The sequence below is a fragment of the Onychostruthus taczanowskii genome, unplaced genomic scaffold, assembly GCF_017590055.1.
Source record: "Onychostruthus taczanowskii isolate IOZ18803 unplaced genomic scaffold, ASM1759005v1 scaffold25, whole genome shotgun sequence".
Classification (NCBI taxonomy): domain Eukaryota; kingdom Metazoa; phylum Chordata; class Aves; order Passeriformes; family Passeridae; genus Onychostruthus; species Onychostruthus taczanowskii.
The window spans coordinates 2250645-2269017 of NW_024499796.1; the positions used below are offsets into that span (position 1 = coordinate 2250645).

At 47.8% G+C, this 18373-nt stretch overlaps 1 protein-coding gene across 1 annotated transcript in view; it reads left to right on the top strand.

Annotated features, from left to right (window-relative positions):
- LOC121336980 (voltage-dependent N-type calcium channel subunit alpha-1B-like) overlaps positions 1 to 18373 on the top strand; it is a 289393-nt gene that overhangs the window by 256757 nt on the left and 14263 nt on the right. The window contains 3 exon segments of the mRNA XM_041406692.1: positions 1780 to 1907; positions 8573 to 8669; positions 17818 to 17926. Coding sequence (XP_041262626.1) covers positions 1780 to 1907; positions 8573 to 8669; positions 17818 to 17926 — 334 coding nt within the window.

Here is an 18373-nt window from a genome sequence, read left to right on the forward strand (position 1 = left end):
TCCTTCAGCATTCTGGGCTTTACACCCAATTTTTTCCCTTGTACAAATCTCTAACCCAACATCAGCCATTCTCATTGTTATTTTAATGTGTATTAATGTTTCTGAAGCTTATTAAAAAAAACAAACACAAATAAAACAAAAACAAAAAACCAAAAACAACAACAAAACCCCCAAAACAAAACAAAAAACCCAAATAAACAAAAAAAGACAACAAAAAAAAAGCCTTCAAAAGCCCCAAAAAGAAACAAAACAAGAACAACCAGCACATCCTCCCCAGATTCCCCTCCCTGGGTTTGTCAGTTGTCCCACTCAAGATGTGGCAGCAGAATTGGAGGCTGGAGCAGCTCTATGCAAATCCAGCTCTGTGTGAGCTTTGTCCTTGAGTCAGCACTCCCAGAAAATCCTGGGAAATGGGACCAGGAGAGGGAGGAGCCCTTGAAGGAGCAAAAACCCAAAACCAGGCAAAGCCAAGCAGCTGAGCTGCTACAGAACAGGTGATTTTGTAAAATATATTCAGCATTTCATTGCTTCCCCATGAGCAATTAAAGCTTTGCAGAGCCCCAGCCTTGCCAGGAGGGCACATTTTAATAGTTTGTTCAACATTACCCCATAGATTGAGGGGGTTTGGATCATATATTTGGGTTTAAATGGTGTCTCTGGCTCTTTGTGGATGTGTAGCTTGACAGAATTTTCCTCCTGTCATTTGCTGGAGAGAAATATAAATTGAAATTTAGGTTGATAAATATCAAATGGAAGTTAAGAATATACAGGAAGGAGAAAAATAGAAATTGAAATGCATATTAAAAAAACAGAAATTGAAAGTTTGAGATCCTGGGGCTTTATGCAGGATCCATTCCCAGCTGTCCTCCTGCTCTCCGGTCTGCACATTGATTTTTTCCCATGGAAATCCTTGTGATTTTTCTGTTGGCTTTAATATCAGGAGAATTTCATGTGCCAGAGGCATTTCCAGGCTCTTGGTGGTGGCTTTTAGGGTCAGGTGGTGGCCTTTTGTGTGTCCTGCCCCTCACCTTTCTGGGGACCTTGGGAGGCTGGAATTGTTATGAGTCTAAAATAGCACATTTGGGCTGGAGAATGGGATTTCCTCCAGCTGTTCTGGTGTTGATGTGCCTTGATCTGGATGTGCTGGGAAGAGTTCCCATCTCGTGGCTGGAGGAGCAGTGGCTGCAGCCCCTGTGTGGGGCTGTGCTGCAGGGGGAGAAGGGAAGGGAAGGGGCTGATCCAGCTGGGATCCGGGCTGGATCATGCTGGAGGCAGCACCAGTCATGGGGACATGATAAAATGGGCAGGAGAGGAGGCAGCAGTGGCATTCCCAGGGATCCGTGTCTCTGTTCCAAGAGTTTCTCCCTGGGGTGAGGCTGCTCCTTGTAGAAGCATTCAGTTATGGGAATCATGCATGCTTCCCTTCCAGGTTTTAATTTTTAAAATTTTCTTCCCATTCCCCTTCCTCTTTAACTTCCATTCTTCTTCCCTTCCCATTTTGCTTCACTTCCCCCTTCTCCTTTCCCTTCTTTTTCCCTTCTCTCTTCTCCTTTCTCCCTTTCCTTCTCTGTTCCCCTCTCTTCTCCTTTCCCTTCCTTTCTCCTTTCCCTTCTCCTTTTCCCCTTCCTTTCTCCTTTCCCTTTTCCTCTCTTCCCCCTTTCCCCTTTCCCTTCTCCTTTCTCCCTTTCCTTCCCTGTTCCCGTCTCTCCTCTCCCTTCCCTTCCTTTCCCCTTTCCCTCTCCCTCCCTCCCGGTCCCCGTCCCCGCTCCCTCCCCGCAGATGCTGAACCTGTTCGTGGCTGTGATCATGGACAATTTCGAGTACCTGACCCGGGACTCCTCCATCCTCGGGCCGCACCACCTGGACGAGTTCGTCCGGGTGTGGGCAGAGTACGACCCCGCAGCCTGGTACGTGCTGGGACAGGGGGACAGGGGGACAGCAGGACAGGGACAGAGGGACAGCAGGACAGGGACAGCGGGGACACTGCAGCTGTAATGCCGCACCTCAGAGCCCGTTCTAACGGGAACAGCTCCAGCATCTGAGCTAACATCGCTGTTAAATTCTGCAGTTCCCTGAGCGCTGGAGAGGAACAAACCTGGTGTCACTGCAAGGGCGTTTCCTTCACGCACACCCAGCCCTGAAAGCAAAGCGCAGCCAAAAATGAACAGATTAACAGCCTCACTTCCACTGAGCCTGCCTAAATGGCCCTGAAGAAAAGCTATTTAGCACTTCCAAAAGGAGCTTTTGGTTCCTGCATCCCATCCGGAGATGCAAATCCGCAAATCTCTGCCTGTTGGCAGCACTTGAGGGAGTGGGAGAGGTTCACACCTCATTTGTGCAGCGTTCTTTTAATTGCGATCCACCTTGGTGGTTTCCCAAATGCTGTGCAGACACCTCAGGCTGCATCTGAGTCAGGTCCTGCAGGCTCTGCTTCCATCCTCCCACCCGCTCCCAGAGGGAATGATGTGATGGTCCTCTGCCTTAGGGTGGTTTCCTGAAAAAACTGGATTTTTTCAAACAGCCTTTCCTCATTAAACACAACATTTTTCTCCTGGAAGCCTCCTTGTAATGACATCAAACTCTATGTGGGAATTTAGGCCTTCTGAGTAATATTTAGCCCTGGAGTTGCAGTTGAGGGTATAAGATGTGCAAAATGATCAGGATAAAATGAAATGCGCCAAAGTTTGGAAGTGTTTAATTCTTATATTATATTTAATTCTCTGATAAAATATTCCTGATATATGAGTGGGTGAAAGGAGGGGATGGTTTTCTCACACTGGACAATGAGATGTTTATTTTAGGGGTTTATTTTTGAATTTAATTTCTTCCAAGACACAGGGGATCTGCACACTGGGCTTAGGCAGTGGAGCAGCAGCACAGACCCCAAATTAAGGAATTTCTTTAAATTGAGGGAATGGCCCTGCCCAGTGACCACTTCTAGAGCAGGAGTGATTTAACGAATTGCTTTTCTGTACTGCTGCACCACAGCCCTGGTGATGGGGTTATTCTCATTTCTGGATGCTCTGTCCCAGGTCCCAGTAATTCCCTTGATACTCTGTTTGGGAATTTGCCTGTTGGGAGACTCTTTATTAATTTAAAGCTCTGCTAATTTTGGATCCCTTTTTTCCTCCTTGTGAGTTCCTGTGCCATGAATCTCCTCCGGATTTGTGATGCCTCCAGCTCTTCCAATCTTTCCTTTCTTTTTTGTTTCCCTTCAGCAGAGACAGAGGCAGGGAATGTTTGGATAATCAACATCTCAAACTCCCTGCTAGGATGCAATTAAATTGCTTTAAAATCTCACTTCAAATGATTTAGCCTAACTTTAAATGGAAACTTGTTCCAAAAATCTGCATTTCTGTGAACTGTGAGGGATTTGAACTGCTCCAAGCCACCCCTACTACCAACCTGAATATTTACTCCACACTTACTACCAGCTTGTAATCTCCAGGCAGATTTTCATCCCCACGAGCTTTTTGACACAGCAAATCCTTTGTGGTGATTAGCAGGCATAAATAACTTTTCTTTTTCCCTTTTTCCAATCCAATCCTGTCTCTTCCCACTAGAAAATCTCAATGAGGTTGAAAACTCGGTTTCTCCTTAGAAAAACAGCCTTGGCTCTACATCCGTGGGAGGAGGAACACACCTGCAAGGGGGAAAATGGGATCAATGTGGATTTTTAATGTTTATATTCAGGAACTTCCCACCCAGAAGAGGCACCAGCATTGAGTCTACAGGAAGATTTCTCGCTCTGTTAACTCTGAGTCACTCAGGGGCCAAACCTTCCTCTCCCAGAGCTGCTAATGCAGAAAATGTCACATACTAAGATGCTAATTCTGGTTTTTTGGTTTTGGGTTTTGTTTTTTTTTTTTTTTTCCCTCTAACCCTGTTCCCTTTTCACTCTGGTGGGAAGTTATTGAGTGTGAATAGTTCCACTGAAATCGCATTTTCAGAAGTGGGACTAAAATCTCCACAAGTCTGAAATCCTTTCACACTTTAAGCCAGAACTGAGCTTTCAATAATTTGGATTTCAGACCTTTCTGATCTTAGAGGTCTTTTTCAACCCAATGATTTTCTGATTTGATTATTCCATTATTTGAGCTGAATGTGGTCACTCACTGATCACTTCTCCCAAGGTCTCTTCCTTGATTATCCCAAGGAAAATGGAATTACAGTGTTTATCTACTTTTCTTAGCTTGAGACCCCCAATGAAAGATGCTGCACAATTGTTATATTTTTATCATATAGATAATATTTTAAACACAACTTAATGTGTATTTCACCCCTATTTCTGATATCACCTATTGTTTTGTTACAAAATCCAACTTCCTGAAAACTTTCCTGGGGAAAAACATTGAAATTGAAGTAAAAAAGGCAGTTAGGAGCTGTTGTTCCAGCTGTGCCACCTTCCCTAAGGGTGAGTACAGGAAAACTCCTGGATTTAGGGTGACAAAAAGCCTTGACCTCCCAAAAAAAAAAAAAAAAAAAAAAAAAAAAAAAAAAAAAAAAAGAATAAAAAAAAGGGACTGAGAGAAATAGGGAGCATAGGGTGGTTTGGTGGGAGTTAATTAAGAAAGGAGGGAAAATGAGATTTAAGGATGAACAGGGAAAGAAAACATAAGTGGATTTCTAGGAGCTTTTATTTGTTCAACATACAGAAAGTGAGTTGTTTGTCTGTTTTATTCCTCTCCCAGTGTCCACCCTGTGGAGATGCTGGTGATGTTGCTCTGGCCATCCCATTGCCATCAGCTGTCCCCAGAGCACTCAGGAGGAGCTGCAAGTGCTCCCAGGAGAGCTCTGGGCTCTCTGGGATAATGGGATATTGTGGAAATCTGATTTAAAGATAAGGTGGTGGCTGCTTCATCCCTGGCAGTGTCCAAGGCCAGGCTGGAGGGGCTTGGAGCACCGTGGGATGGTGGAAGGTGTCCCTGCTATGGCAGGGATGGAATGGGATGGACTTTAAGGTCCTTCAATGCCAAACCATTCTGGAATTCTCTGAACCTGGAAAAGGATCCCTGTTCTGATGTTGTGCCATGATCTCCCAGTGCAAAGCATCTGTTGGTTTTCCAGCCTTCCACAGGCTCAGGGAAGCATTCAGCCATATTTCCCACACCCTGATTTTTCAGAATCATTCTAAAATTGTAAGGAAAGAGTAAACTTGGTGCCTCAGTTAAACCCAACCCTTTTTAGACCCACAGTTAGGCCTGGAGCCAAGACTTGCATGGTTCCATTTGCTCTCAAATTCATAGTTTGGACTTGACTAGGAAAGGCTTTGAATAGATGTTAATTCTTCACATCCCAAAAAGAAGCAACATCAAAGGAGTTCTCCCAAAACATTCCAGCCTTCTTTACAGAATGCACCAAAATAAAAACATGGAGGCTAAATGTCTTGGTTTGAAAATACAGGTGTCTGCTAAGGAAGGCCGGAGACTCCCTTGAAATGGAAAATGCAAACCCCTTGCTTCTGAGCTAACATTATTTTGAAATTAAGGGGCTCTCAGGCAAAGATATGGGAGTAGGAATAACAGTTATTCACTAGGGCCCAGTAAACAGAGGAGAACTGCCCCAGCTCTCACAGATGGGAATAGAATACACAGTCCCATTTCCAACCTAAAACATCAAAGCTTCCCAGTTTTCTTCAGAGGTAATTTTGAAGTTCAGCTCTTCTCACTTATGAGTTGGTTATACAAAAAATATTGAGAAATATAATCCTACTGTTTAATTAGCTGAAATTATTGTGGGGAGTTAATGAGACTGACCATAAAGCTTCCAGGAGGTGTCTGATATCTCCTTCTTCTATGGAAAGTTGGATTTTCCCAGTGCCAGCACAGCTCTGGAGGTGACACTTTCTGCTCTCCCAGCAAATCCCTCATTGCCCAGGAATGGCCCTGCTGGGGTTATGTAGGAGGTGACAGTGGCAGGGAGAGGTTTCCAAGCTTTTAAAGCAGCTAATTTGAATCCTGGCAATAATCCATTGAAGAGCTGTAATAAAATCTCAGGAATAATCCATTGAAGAGGCTCTTTGTGGCCTGCAGGCTCCGGGTGTTGGGCAGCAGAGTCTGGAGGCTGATGCTCAGGACAGGGAATTAAAACATGAATGGGAAAGGAAACAAATGTCAGAGAAGCCTTGCACATGGCACTGAAGGTTTCCCAGAGGAAAATCCAAGGATATAAGGTTGGATGAGCAGCTGGAAGTTCTCTCTGTGTGTTAAAGTGACTCCTTCCTTTCCAGACTAACCTTTCTTTTCAGCGTGTTTTGCCCTTGCAGCTTGTCCTGTTCGCCTGTGGAAAAGCTGGTTCTTCCCTGTTTCCCTATGGAAAAGCTGATTTTTCCCTGTTTGCCTGTGGAAAAGCTGATTCCTGTTGGATTTTGCTGTCATAACCTCTGGTGTTTCCTTTCCAGTTGCCGCATTCATTATAAGGATATGTACAATTTGTTACGTGTAATTGCTCCACCCCTGGGCTTAGGAAAGAAGTGCCCTCATAGGGTGGCCTACAAGGTTTGGAATTTCAGAGATCCCTCCAGCATCTCTAGTCCTGGTTCTGTTTCTTTTTCTCCCCTCTTCCCTCCTCTTGAGTGCAAATGCAACCAGTAGAGAAAAGAAAGTGTAACGTAACTAATCCCTTGCCTGAAAAAAGGAATGATTGACTGACTGCCTCCTTTTTCCTCCATGCATCCCTTCCCTGTCTCCTCCCACACCCTGGCTGGCTGGGGACAGGCAGTTTTATGGGACAGGGAACCCTCCAGCTTCCATCCTGCCAGCTCCAGGTGGGAAGTCCTGGGGAAAATTATCCCAGCACTTCAATATATTCCAGAGAGAAATGGCATCCCAAGGTTTCCAGGGAGCAGCAAGTTTGGTTTGGCTTTGTAGCATTGTTGAGTGATCAACTTCCTGAGCTGGGAAACCATTGGATCTGGGCAGAGATGAGGGATGGGGGGTGAGAGATGAACTTTCCATGGTGCCACAGCCAGAGATGGCCTGGGGGTTAAATGATGTCTCTAAGCTGTGGTGGACACCCAGGGAAAGCTCCTGCTCACAGCACAGGGAGAGTTCACTGTGCTTCAGAGCCCAGGTGGGGGATTTGGGACAGATCTTGCTGAGAAGTCAGCACAGGATGGGCATCAGTGGGGACCCAGTTCTGGGCAGGGAATTTCTTGGAAAACAGAGGATGAAGGAGAAGGCTGGAAGCAGCCAGCCCACAGCTTCCTTTTCCTCTCCAGCCCAGGTGTTTCCCACACCTGAAGGAGGATTAAGAGCTCAGAAGCTCTGCAGAGGAAGAGGAGACCTCACACCCCAGCCCAGGAGCAGGAAGGAACCAGGGGAGGACATTGGCTCCATTTCCCATTTTGTATCTCAGCAGCCTCCAAATCAGCTCTGGGCCGGGAAAGCTGGGTGGGATTTTATCTGCAGCAGTTACCAGGGACAGGAATAGATATTTTGGGCTGGGTGAGTTCTCTCCTCCTCCTCCATCAAAGCTTTACATAGGAACTGAGATCTATGTCAGGGCATTGGGCTGGTGGGAAGGTTCCTGCTCAGAAAGCAGGGTTTCAATGGGTGCTTAGGTTTTCTTTGTTGGTATAGAGATGAGGACATTATTCTGCTTTTCCAAGGGTTAGACTTTAATTAATAACATCCCTGGGTCTCCTCAGATGCCAGCCAGCAGAGGTTTGCACATTGTATAAGCAGGCAGCTCGTTGGAAAAACAAAAGGAGATTGTCACAGTTCTGCTCCCAATTCTAGCAGGCGCAAAAAGGTGAAGCAGGAATCTTCTGCTGTTTTGCACCCCTTGTTTTTCAGGCAGGATTTATCCACCACCACCACCGAGTGCTGAAGGGAGACGCCCTCAGCAATGGGCTGCTCTGAGGGACTTTTCCCACACCTCTGCATTCCCAGTTGAGGCTGGCTTGGTGAAAAACAAGCCCCACCAAAAGTGAGGGAGGAGCAGGTTCTCTTCCCACCTCCTGCCAGGGCTGGGCTCTGCTTTTGCTGGAGCAGGAATCTGCAGAATCCCGGCCTCAGCTGGGAGTGGGAGCAGTCCCAGTGCATTCCTCAGCAATTCCCCATGACTGACTTCTCCCTTGTCCCATCACCCAAACCCAAAGTGCTGCTTCCTGGCAGGAAAGCTGGGCTGTGTTTCCCCAGCCCTGTCCCATAACTCTGCCCCCCAGCTCTCCCTGGCATGGAGACCTGGCTGGTTTGGGGGGTGATGGGGGAGCCTTCATCCTCCACCCCACCAACAGCCAGCCAAACCCAGCCCTGCCACATCAAGCATTCCCCAGGGGACATCAATCATTCCCAGGGCCACCCCTGCAGGAGGAGGAGACGTTGGGCGCCGAAACAGCAACGGAAGCGGAGCCTCCTTTCTCCTGCCCCACCTCTTCAGTTTGGTTTTGTTTCCCAGAGAAATCTGATTAACCAGATCTCTGTTTTCTTGTCTGCTTTCCCTTCTCTCTCTCCCCCTTTTCATTTGCTCCATTGTGTTGCCTTTTCCCCCACCCCTTCCCCGTTTTCCCTCCTCAATCCGATGGGATTTCTGTGTCCTGGTGCTTTTGCCTCCATCCCCGTGGTGCCAGCGGGCGCATCAGTTACACAGACATGTATGAGATGCTGAGACACATGTCCCCACCTCTAGGCCTTGGGAAGAAATGCCCAGCTCGTGTTGCCTATAAGGTAGAAAACCTCCCCAGGAACTCCTGCCCAACCACCAGCTTTCTGTGCCGTGGCTGAAGTGGGGTTTCTGTGGCATTGGTGTTGTTCTTCTGGACTTTTCTGGTGCTTTCTCTGCTTTCCAAGCAAGATTTTGGATCTTCTGATTTTTTCTTTTTAATTTTTATATATTTATATATATATATAACTTTTTTGGGTAACTTTTTTCTGGTCTTTGAAACTCTGGCACATCAGTTTGTCTTTCTAAGTATGTCTCTGCTCTCTTTCTATCAGTGTTTCTCTCTCTTTTCTCTCACTCTCCTCCCATTTAGGTTAATTTGGGGAGGGACCATGCTAATGAGCAAATTACCCCCAATTAGATCCCCATTTTTCTTCCTGGGGCTCTTTGTCTCACTACCCCTTCAGTAGAATGTTGTTTTTTCCTCCTCTTAATTGGATTGGAGTAATTAGAGTAGGCCGTACTGTAGGAGTGAGCAAGCAATTAAACAGAGACAACACCAGAAGGGCTCCTTAAACACCCTCGTGGAAGAAATGACTTGAACAGGAAACATTTAGGACAGGGAGATGGAGAAATCACTCCAGCTTATTGCTGATTTGGCAAAACTTTTTAATTGAGCTACCAGAATGAATTCCATCTGCTAAGGCTGGAAATTCAGATGGAAATGGAGCAGACCCAGTAAAGGCCGGGCTGCCCTCACAAAAACTCTCAGGGTGCTTGGAGACTTCCATTTCCAGGGTGATTCCTTGAAAGTTTCACCACTGAATGACACAGTTTAGAGGGAGAGGTTGCTCAGAATCATTTGTCAATGGTGTGGCTGAGGATCCACCAAACCCAGCAGGATTTTTTGACTGCTGGTGTCACTCCAGCCACCCCCAAACCCCAAAACTCAGTCCGGTGGATCCACACCATAACAGCCCCTCCTGTACTGAGGGATTTTTCACTGATTTTTGTGATTCTTCACAAGATTTTTGTGAAGAGGCTCAAGCTAGACCCAAACCTGGGTCTGATTTATTCAGGCAGGAAGAAATTCAGATAAATCTTCCTACAAGATCCTTCCTCAGTGTGCCAGGATTTAAAACAAAAGGAAAATGAAACATAACCTTAAATCTCTCCAGTTAGGTGGCTTTGCTGTATTTGATTTGTTTCTGACCACCATAACTGAGCTTGAGGAACCCAACTAGATCAAAATTCCAGGTCTCAGCTATTTTAGACACCGCTTATCCACAGAAATCCAAGGATTTGCCACCTGTGAATTTCCATTTATTTGGGAGAGCTGTGTCCTGCTGAAAGGAGGTGTTTGCATGCAGGTGGGCAACCAGATCTGCTCTGGGGCTGTACCAGAAGGATAAAACTATTTTTTTTTTCTTCCCTAAATCTTGTAGAATTCAAAAAGGAAGAAAACAAAAGGGGATAAAGAGATAATGTGTTAAAATAGGCATTTAAAATAAGATTTTGGGCTGGTTTTCATAGCAGACTTTGTGCCCAGAGGCATTTCTTCAGCCTGAGAATTTCCTGTTATCTCCTTTAATTTATCTGTCCCTACAGAACAAACCCACAGAACCAGGGTACATAGGAATGGCTTCTTTTTATAACCCAGACTCCTGATTTTTTAAAGACATAGTTAATTTTCCCCATCTCAGAAGAATCCTCTAGATTGTGTCTGTGTGTCACAAGCACAGGCAGAGATGGGTTCAAACAGCTCATCAGATTTCTCTGAATTTGGGGATGATCACATTCATTTCCCCCTTAGCAAAGAGCTCTGAACTACAAAATACAGATTTAAGACAAGATAAGGATTTCCCCCATGGATTAAAGCTGCACTTGGGGCAGATCTCTCACCCAGTTATTGCTGATAAAATTAACCCCTCATGGGTTAGGACTGGTTTTTGCTCCTTCCCTCCTCCACTTCTCCATGCAGCACTTCCATGGGTTGGTGCTGGGCACCTTCCCCCATGACTGTGGTGGGACGTGGCACCCCTGCCCCTGCCAGGTGTCCCCCGTGGTGTCACTCATGTGACATCCACTCCCAAGTGGATGAGCGACTCAGGAGGACACCGACCCCTCCCCGAGCCTGGAAAGGGACATCACCCCCCTGCTCCTGCAGGTGTAGCTCAGTCAGTGCCAACAGCAGCCAGGGCTTTGTCTCTGCCTTATTTTCACCCTCTCCCTCTGGTTTTTAAACCCCCTGACTGTTCTGTCCAGCAAAAGCTCTTTTGCCCCACATATCCCCCTTTTTCTGTCCATGTCTACTTACCCAGTCCTCGTCAGAGGTTTTGTGTGTTTGCCCCATGTCTTTGTTGCCTTCTCAGTACGTCCACACTGGTTTTTGTTTGGATTTTCCCCTCTTTGCAGCCTCCTTGGCTGCTGTCCTTCCTTTCTGCTGTTTTCTGGTTCCCCTCTCTCAACTGTTCTCCTTGGTCAGCCTGACCAGCCTCTGCAGTTCCGTGTGTGTGGCTGTGCTGCTTGCTCGAGGTGCATGGGATCCTCGGGCACCAGGGAGCTCTATCCTGCACTGGGCTGGGGGAGGAGGCTGGAAAACCCAAATTCCTCTGGTCACTTCTGGGCCACCCACAGGGAGAAGGGCATTGAGCGGCTGGAGCGTGTCCAGGAAAGGGAACAGAGCTGGGAAGGGGCTGGAGCCCCAGAGAGGCTGAGTGAGCTGGGAAGGGGCTCAGCCTGGAGAAAAGGAGGCTCAGAGGGGACCTTGTGGCTCTGCACAGCTCCTGACAGGAGGGGACAGCCGGGGGGTCGGGCTGTGCTCCAGGGAACAGGAGGACAGGGAACAGCTCAGGCTGGGCCAGGGTGGAGAGCAGGAAGAATTTCTTCACAGAGTTTTCGCAAAGAAAGAGTTTTCAAGCCCTGGAAGAGGCTGCCCAGGGCAGTGGTGGAATCACTGCTGCTGGAGGGATTTAAAACCATTCAGATATGGATGTGGTACTTGAGGATATGGGTCAGTGGTGGCTGGATCGGTGTTTGGACTTGATGATCTGGAAGGTCTCTGTCCTAAATGATTCTGTGATTCCATGAATTTTAGTCTTTTCTATCCCATCAGATGAAAAGGGGGAAGAAAACCTCTTTGACTTTGCTGCCTTAGGATTTGCTTCCAACCCAGACCATCCTGGGATGATCCAAGAGGGATGAAAGCTATGGAGAGCCTCTCCAAAGCCAGCAGAATTAAACCAGAGTAGAATCATTCCAACTAGGTCGGGGTGAATTATTCATAGCAAATAATTTATTCACCAAACTTGACCTCATTTCCCACAGCAGCACTCCACTGTCCCAAATTTATTCCTGTCTGGGGATCATTCCCAGAGCAGTTCCTGTCCCAGAGGCTGATGGGGTGCTCTTAATAATTCAGATCTGTCGGGGTGCCAGTAGTTTTCCAGGCAGTGTGTGCTTCTCTTCCTGCTGCCTCTAGGTAAATGTGTCAGGGAACAGGATTTAGGGTGTAGTAGCTTTTTCTGGGTCAGGCTGGAATCCAGCAAGACACTTTTGATCCCGGGATTAATTTCCCCCCTATTCCTCCAACCCTTTCCCTGCCTTTTGGGCCATAGTCCAAGCAGTTCCTGAGCAAATCTGAGCGGGAATTTATTCCTGTCACAGAGATTTGGTTCCTCGTTAGCGCTGCCTTTGTTAATTGCCAATTAAACAGCGCCGGGGCCGCCTCCTGACCGCGCCCGGACCCCGCGCACGGAGCGCTGCCTCCCGACCCCGCCTCTGATCAGCCCCTCGTTATCAGCACCGCGTTAATTAGCAGGCTCCGGAGACAGCGGCGCGGCTCCTGCCTCTGGGGCCCTCTCCTGCAGAAGCATTAACGAGCTCCAAATCCGCCTAATTAAAACCGGGAGCTGCGGCAGGGATCCCCAAAGCGGAGCGGGGACTCTGGCTGCGCCTCCTCCCCCGCCCCTGGAGAGGGGCTGGGAACTCCTTTCCTGGCAGGTCAGGGCTCCTGGGAAGCATTTCCACCTTTTTTTTTTTTTTTTTTTTTTCCTCTGTTCCCCATCATTAATTCACCCGAGCGCCCCTGGATCATCCCAGGAATCCCAGGATGGTTTGGGTTGGAAGGGAGCTCAAAGTTGATCCACCCTCTGCCATGGGCAGGGACAGTGAGCACGTCCTAAGACAGCAAAGTCAAAAAGGTTTTCTTCCCCCTTTTCATTTAATGGGATAAAAAAGGACTAAAATTCATGGAATCACAGAATCTTTTAGAATGGAGAAGACCTCCAAGATCATCGAGTCCAAACACCGATCCAGCCCCTGGGTTGTGGCTGACGATTCCCAAGTGATGTATATTCTTCATCAGTGCAGGGAAGGAGCAGTAGGCTCCTAAAATTCCCTTCTGGGCTCCAGAAAGGTGGGAAATTATCCAAATTAGAGCTGGGGTTTTTTTCTGTTTGTTTTGGTTCAGTTATTTTTGTTGTTGTTGGGATTTTTTTGGTTCATTGTTGGGGTTTTTTTCGTTTCCCCCCCTTTTTTCTTCCTCTCCCTTTTCCTTTTTTCTATCACCCTTCTCCTTTTTTCCCCTTCATTCCCTTTCCCTCTCTTCTTTCCCTTTCCCTCTCAAATTTTTCATCCTGTTTCAAACCATGAGCTACAGCTCTGACTCAGCCTTGAAGCACAACTTCAGGCAGAAGAAACAGCAAAAAATGGGGGAAAGTTAATTTTTTTCTTTAATTAAGTACACGCTAAGCAACTGATTAAATTTTTTTTTTTAAACCTATGTTCTTGTCCCTAAGTCTTTGCAAGAACTTGAGATTTTTCTCTTCTATTATTTTCTCATCCTGGTGCAGGATGAAAATCAAAAGTTCTTGATTGAATTTTTCAAGGAAAAATTTTGAGCAGAGTATTTTGAATTTGAAAAATGTTACCAATTTCAATAGGATTCCTTTTAAATGGATCCTCTAGAAATGGAGAGAAATTAAATACAGATAAAATTAGAAAGTAGCCTGGAAACACTTGAAATTTCATGCTCTGCACAAGGAGATATTTTTATGTATAAAGTTATTTTGTAATATTGAAAGGAAAAAAGTTAATGTAACTTTTGTTTGCAGTTTCAGCCTTTCGGCTGCATTTCTGGCATTGGGAAAAGACACCAGACAATGTTCAAAGATCAAATCCCTCCTGGCTGTGCCAGTGTCTGGCTGATTCCTGGCTCCTCTGGGTGCCCACGGGGATTTGGGACATTGATTTGGGATGTGGGGTGACAATGTCTCACCCAACCCTCCCTCACCTCCCCAGCCATGGTGGCAAAGCTATTTTGGATCCAAGACGAATAAATTCTTTTCTTCCAGCTGCTCCACCCTCAGCAGGAGCTCTCCAGACATGCCAGATATTAATTTTGAAAACACATTTTCTCAAGCCAGGGGCTTCCAAGACAGGAATTTTCCCTGCTTTTGGGAGGATCTCAGGTGGCTTTAGCTGAGGCCTGTTGGCTTTGGCTGCTGCAGGTTCTGAGGCATTTCTCTCTTATTTAATGGCTTCTTTTTTGGCCAAGAAATGGGCAACTGGAAGGTACAACCTGCAGCTCACCTTGGCAGGGCAAGAGCTCCTTAAGTGCTGTCCAAAGGGAGGTGAATCCCAGTTTGCCACCCCCAGGGGACACAGGGACTCATCCCATCCCAGCTTCCCTCTCCTGAGCACCTCAACCCCTTTCTGCTCCCTGCTGGCTTCTCAGATTGGGAATTCCAGTGGCCTGGAGGTGTCTTAGTTACCTGTTGGACCAGTTTGGATACTGGGATGGAGAAAATGGCAGTGCAGAGGGAAATGCAGGGAGCAGGGCAAGGAGGTGGGGTAGGGAGAGCCTCTTCCAGGTGCCTGTTTGCAGCAAAATGTGAGTTTTGCTCAGCCAGACTTCCAAAAGTGGGAATCCCCTTGGAAAATCTTCCCCTAAATCCTCTGTCCCTGGCTAAAATTGAGGAGGAGAGCACTGCTCAGTACAGCTGTGGGTGGCCTGTGTTGTGCATCTGTATCCTTTGGGAACTCACCTGGAAAGTCAGCTGGGGAGACCTGAGATGTGCCAGTCACCAGAGTGGTTTTTGGTGGTGGTTTTTGTGAGGATAGAGCTCTCCTGTGGGGAATTGCTCCTCATTTGCCTGTTCTTCAGTTGCACGCATCTTCTTTCTCTCTGCATCCCTTCCCTCCCTCCCACTCTAGTGGGATTCTGGGACTGTGATTGTTAACGGTGGGCTCTCATTGATGTGTTTTTTTGTAGCTTTTTGTGTGCTGAGGGCAGAAGTTGAATTAAATCCTGTTTCATTTGACATGAGCGAACAGAAAAAAACCCTGTGGTGTTGCCAGCACTTGCTACTGTCCCTGACTGAGACGCTGGACTTTGATTTCCCTGTCTCTGAGGCTGGGCAGACGCAGGATAACCTCTGGGCATGCTGTGAGGGAGAGCACAACTGTTTGTCCCTGACTTTAGGTGACAGGAACATTGTTACAGTGGTCTCTTGTCCCTGCAGGATGCAGTGAGAGCTGAAAATGTGTAAATAGGTGAACAAGGAGATTTCAGCTCCTCTGAGCAGATTTTACACTGGACCAGCACTTTGTGCCCTTTGCTCATGCCAACACCAACAGATGTCCCCCCGTAATTGTCTCCAGAAGGTGCCAGGGTTGGGTTCTGCCATCCTTGGGGGCATGGAAGTGTCCAGGGCCAGGTTGGACAGAGGTTGGAGCAGCCTGGGATAGGGAAAGGTCCCTGCCCATGGCAGGGGGTGGGATGAGGTGATCTTTAGGGTCTTTTCCAACTCAAACCAGTCTGAGGTTCTAGAGCAGCTCAGTCCATACATCTGGGAAGCTGGAAGTGGAAGTTGGAAGATTCTCTAAGCAGGAAGATTATCCCAGAGATGGAAAACCTGGCCAAGTCTTTGTGCCCCAGCCTGGGCTTGGTTTGGGGAAAACACAGGAGCAGCAACTGGGGCTCCCACTGAGCCCTGAGGCTCCAGCAGGTCCCTGCTCTCACCTGCACCACATTCCCTTCCCCAGCAGGAAAATTCCCATCAGCAGAGGAGTTTCTGCTGCAGATTTTGCCCAGGACAGCAAAGAGGCTGCAACAAAATCTGCATCTCTGAAAACAGTGCCAGGCTTGTGCCCACTGCTGCAGTGCCCAGAGCCATGGGGTGGGCGCAGCTGGCATCTCTACCAGCCTTTAGGGGCTGTTGTTAGACAAAGAGGAGGTTTCTGGGCAGACAGAGGGATGTGAACAACAGCCCAAGCAGCTTTCAGGTGGGGTGAAATTCTCTCCTCAGCAAAGGGCCCAGGCCAAGCTGCCACTGGGTTTTTGAGGCTGTGCTCAGGCAGATCAATGCCCAAGGACTTCCTTGGGCTGCAAATCCCTCTGGAGAACAGAAACCCCGAAGTTTCTCTGATACGGGTCCAGACAGGGATGTTTTCAAGCAGCTCCTGAGAGCTGAGGAATCATCAGGCTGCTGAAGGAGGAGAATTCCATCCTTTAAAGGTGTGCTGAGTTTATCCGCAAGGCTTGGAGCATGGAGTGTTCTGCTGCCAGCAGGTCAAAGCTTTCCAAATTTCAGGTTCTTCCTGCTCAGGAGAATGATGGGTTTGCCCTGCCAGGCTGGTGATGGGGAAGGAGTTGCTCCCAGCTCTGAAGATCTTGGAAAATACAGATCCTTAGGGATGGCTCCATATTTAGATTGGAAGAACAGGGTGGGAATTATAGTCCTGCTCATGTTAGTCCAGCCTCTCCTCTCTGGGAAGGTGTGGATGGACTGTGCAGCTCAGTGACTGGAAGGGAAGGAGATAGGAGCCAGAATCCAGGTGTCCCCAGCAGGAAGAATATGTCACCTTTACCTGTCACCAACCATTCCACAGCTTGAGTCACGTTCCAGGGCTCAGCTGCTGTTCCCAAGTGTGCTTCAGGCTGGGACTGAAATCCACCATCCCAGCCCCCTCCAGGGACAGCACAGCTCCTGCACAAAGCCCCCACAGCCTCACTGTCACTGGAAGTGCCTTCCTCACATCCTGCTCCCAGCAAGGCCTCCTGGACAGCTGGAAGAGCACGGCCACACTCAGGATGGAGCTGCAGCCTTGGGTGGCAGATGCCAACCTTCCATCATCCTGCTTCAGGCAGTGGTGCCAGGCCCCCTGACAGGCCCTGTCCTGTTTCAGGATTTAGTTGAAGGATTTAGTGAGGCCAGCTGGTGTAGGAAGGGGTGGAGGAAGTGGATTTATGGTTTTTATCTCCTCAGCATGCTGCCTTGGTAGGTGGACAGGTACAAGCCGCATGCCTGCTCTTGATCCTTCTGCTTCTTTGCTGCAAGGATCAGGATTAAATCACAAGATGATGTTTCTTGTTCAGACTCAGATGTTTATTAGTTCTTATCTATGATGACACATTCTCACAAACCCTCAGTTCTACAGCATTTCACGCTAACAAACTAAAAATGGAGCTGTATCTCTCTCTCTCTACAAGGCCTTTTAGGGATAAACTGTCCAATTACAAAATGACACCTAAATTATTTTTACTTTTAACCGACTAACCAACCACCCCTGCCTGCGATGTGGACTTTTTTATCCAATTACACAAAACCAGCCAAACCCATGGAGAAGGTATAGTAGGACCAGCCTCTACCCTAAAACCTCCATCTTGCTTTATATATATATATATATATATATGTATCTCACTATATTCTAAACCCTTAAACTCTAAGTTTCCCACCCTGTGATATTAGACACTTCTATTCAAACTACCCACCCATAATCCTAGTTCTGTCATTCCATTTTGGAAGCCTTCCCCATGGCCTAAGGTCAAATGCAGTGTTCTCCTGGGGGTCAGTGCCTGTCAGCACAAAGTCTGAAATTCTCAGCAGCTGGGGTTCCTACAGTCTGAATGGTGTAGACGCCACTGGAGACAGTCAGGAAATGGGATGAGAGCCTCCCAAAGGCTTCTTTTGGGAGAGCTCTGTAGCATTGCAGTGCAGTGCTGGCAAATCACTCATTAAACCACGGAAGTTCTATCCCAAACCTGCTCCTGGACAGGAGCTGCAATCCATGTGCAGAAGGATTTCAACTCAGCACACAAAAAGTTCCTTCCTGTTTCTTTTTTGGGTATTTTGGGCTTTCAGAGAGGGGCAGGTGAGGGTGGGGGGAGGACTCCTGGCCCCCCTCACAGCCAGCCCTGTCTGTCCCCAGCGCCTGGTGAGGATGAACATGCCCATCTCCCCCGAGGATTTAACCGTGCACTTCACCTCCACGCTGATGGCCCTGATCCGCACGGCCCTGGAGATCAAACTGGCCTCAGGTGAGAGGGAGGGGATGGCTGGGTCACCTGGAGATCAAACTGGCCTCAGGTGAGAGGGATGGGGAGGCTGAGGGGTGGCTGGGTCACCTGGAGGATGCAGCAAAGACACCAAGGGCAGCTCAGCTCCTTAGAATCCTCTGTGACCATGGCACACAGGGAGCAGGGAAGCTGAAGCCCCTCTAGGTGTGGATTTCATTATGCTGCAGGTTTCCTGTGCATGGAAAAAACCCCAAAACAGCACCAGTAAGAGACCAGTGCCTTCCTTGGCCTCTTCCAGAGCTTTTCCCCAGATTTGTCAGCCTCCAGCCTGTGCCTTGTAGGATGGGAGAGCATTTTCTGTCATCTGAGCTCCAGAAAACCAGGAGAAAATTGGAGTTTTCTGAGGGCACATTGGCTCACAGCCCAGCTCCTGACCACAAGATGGGCTTGGTTGGTCACAGCAAGGTG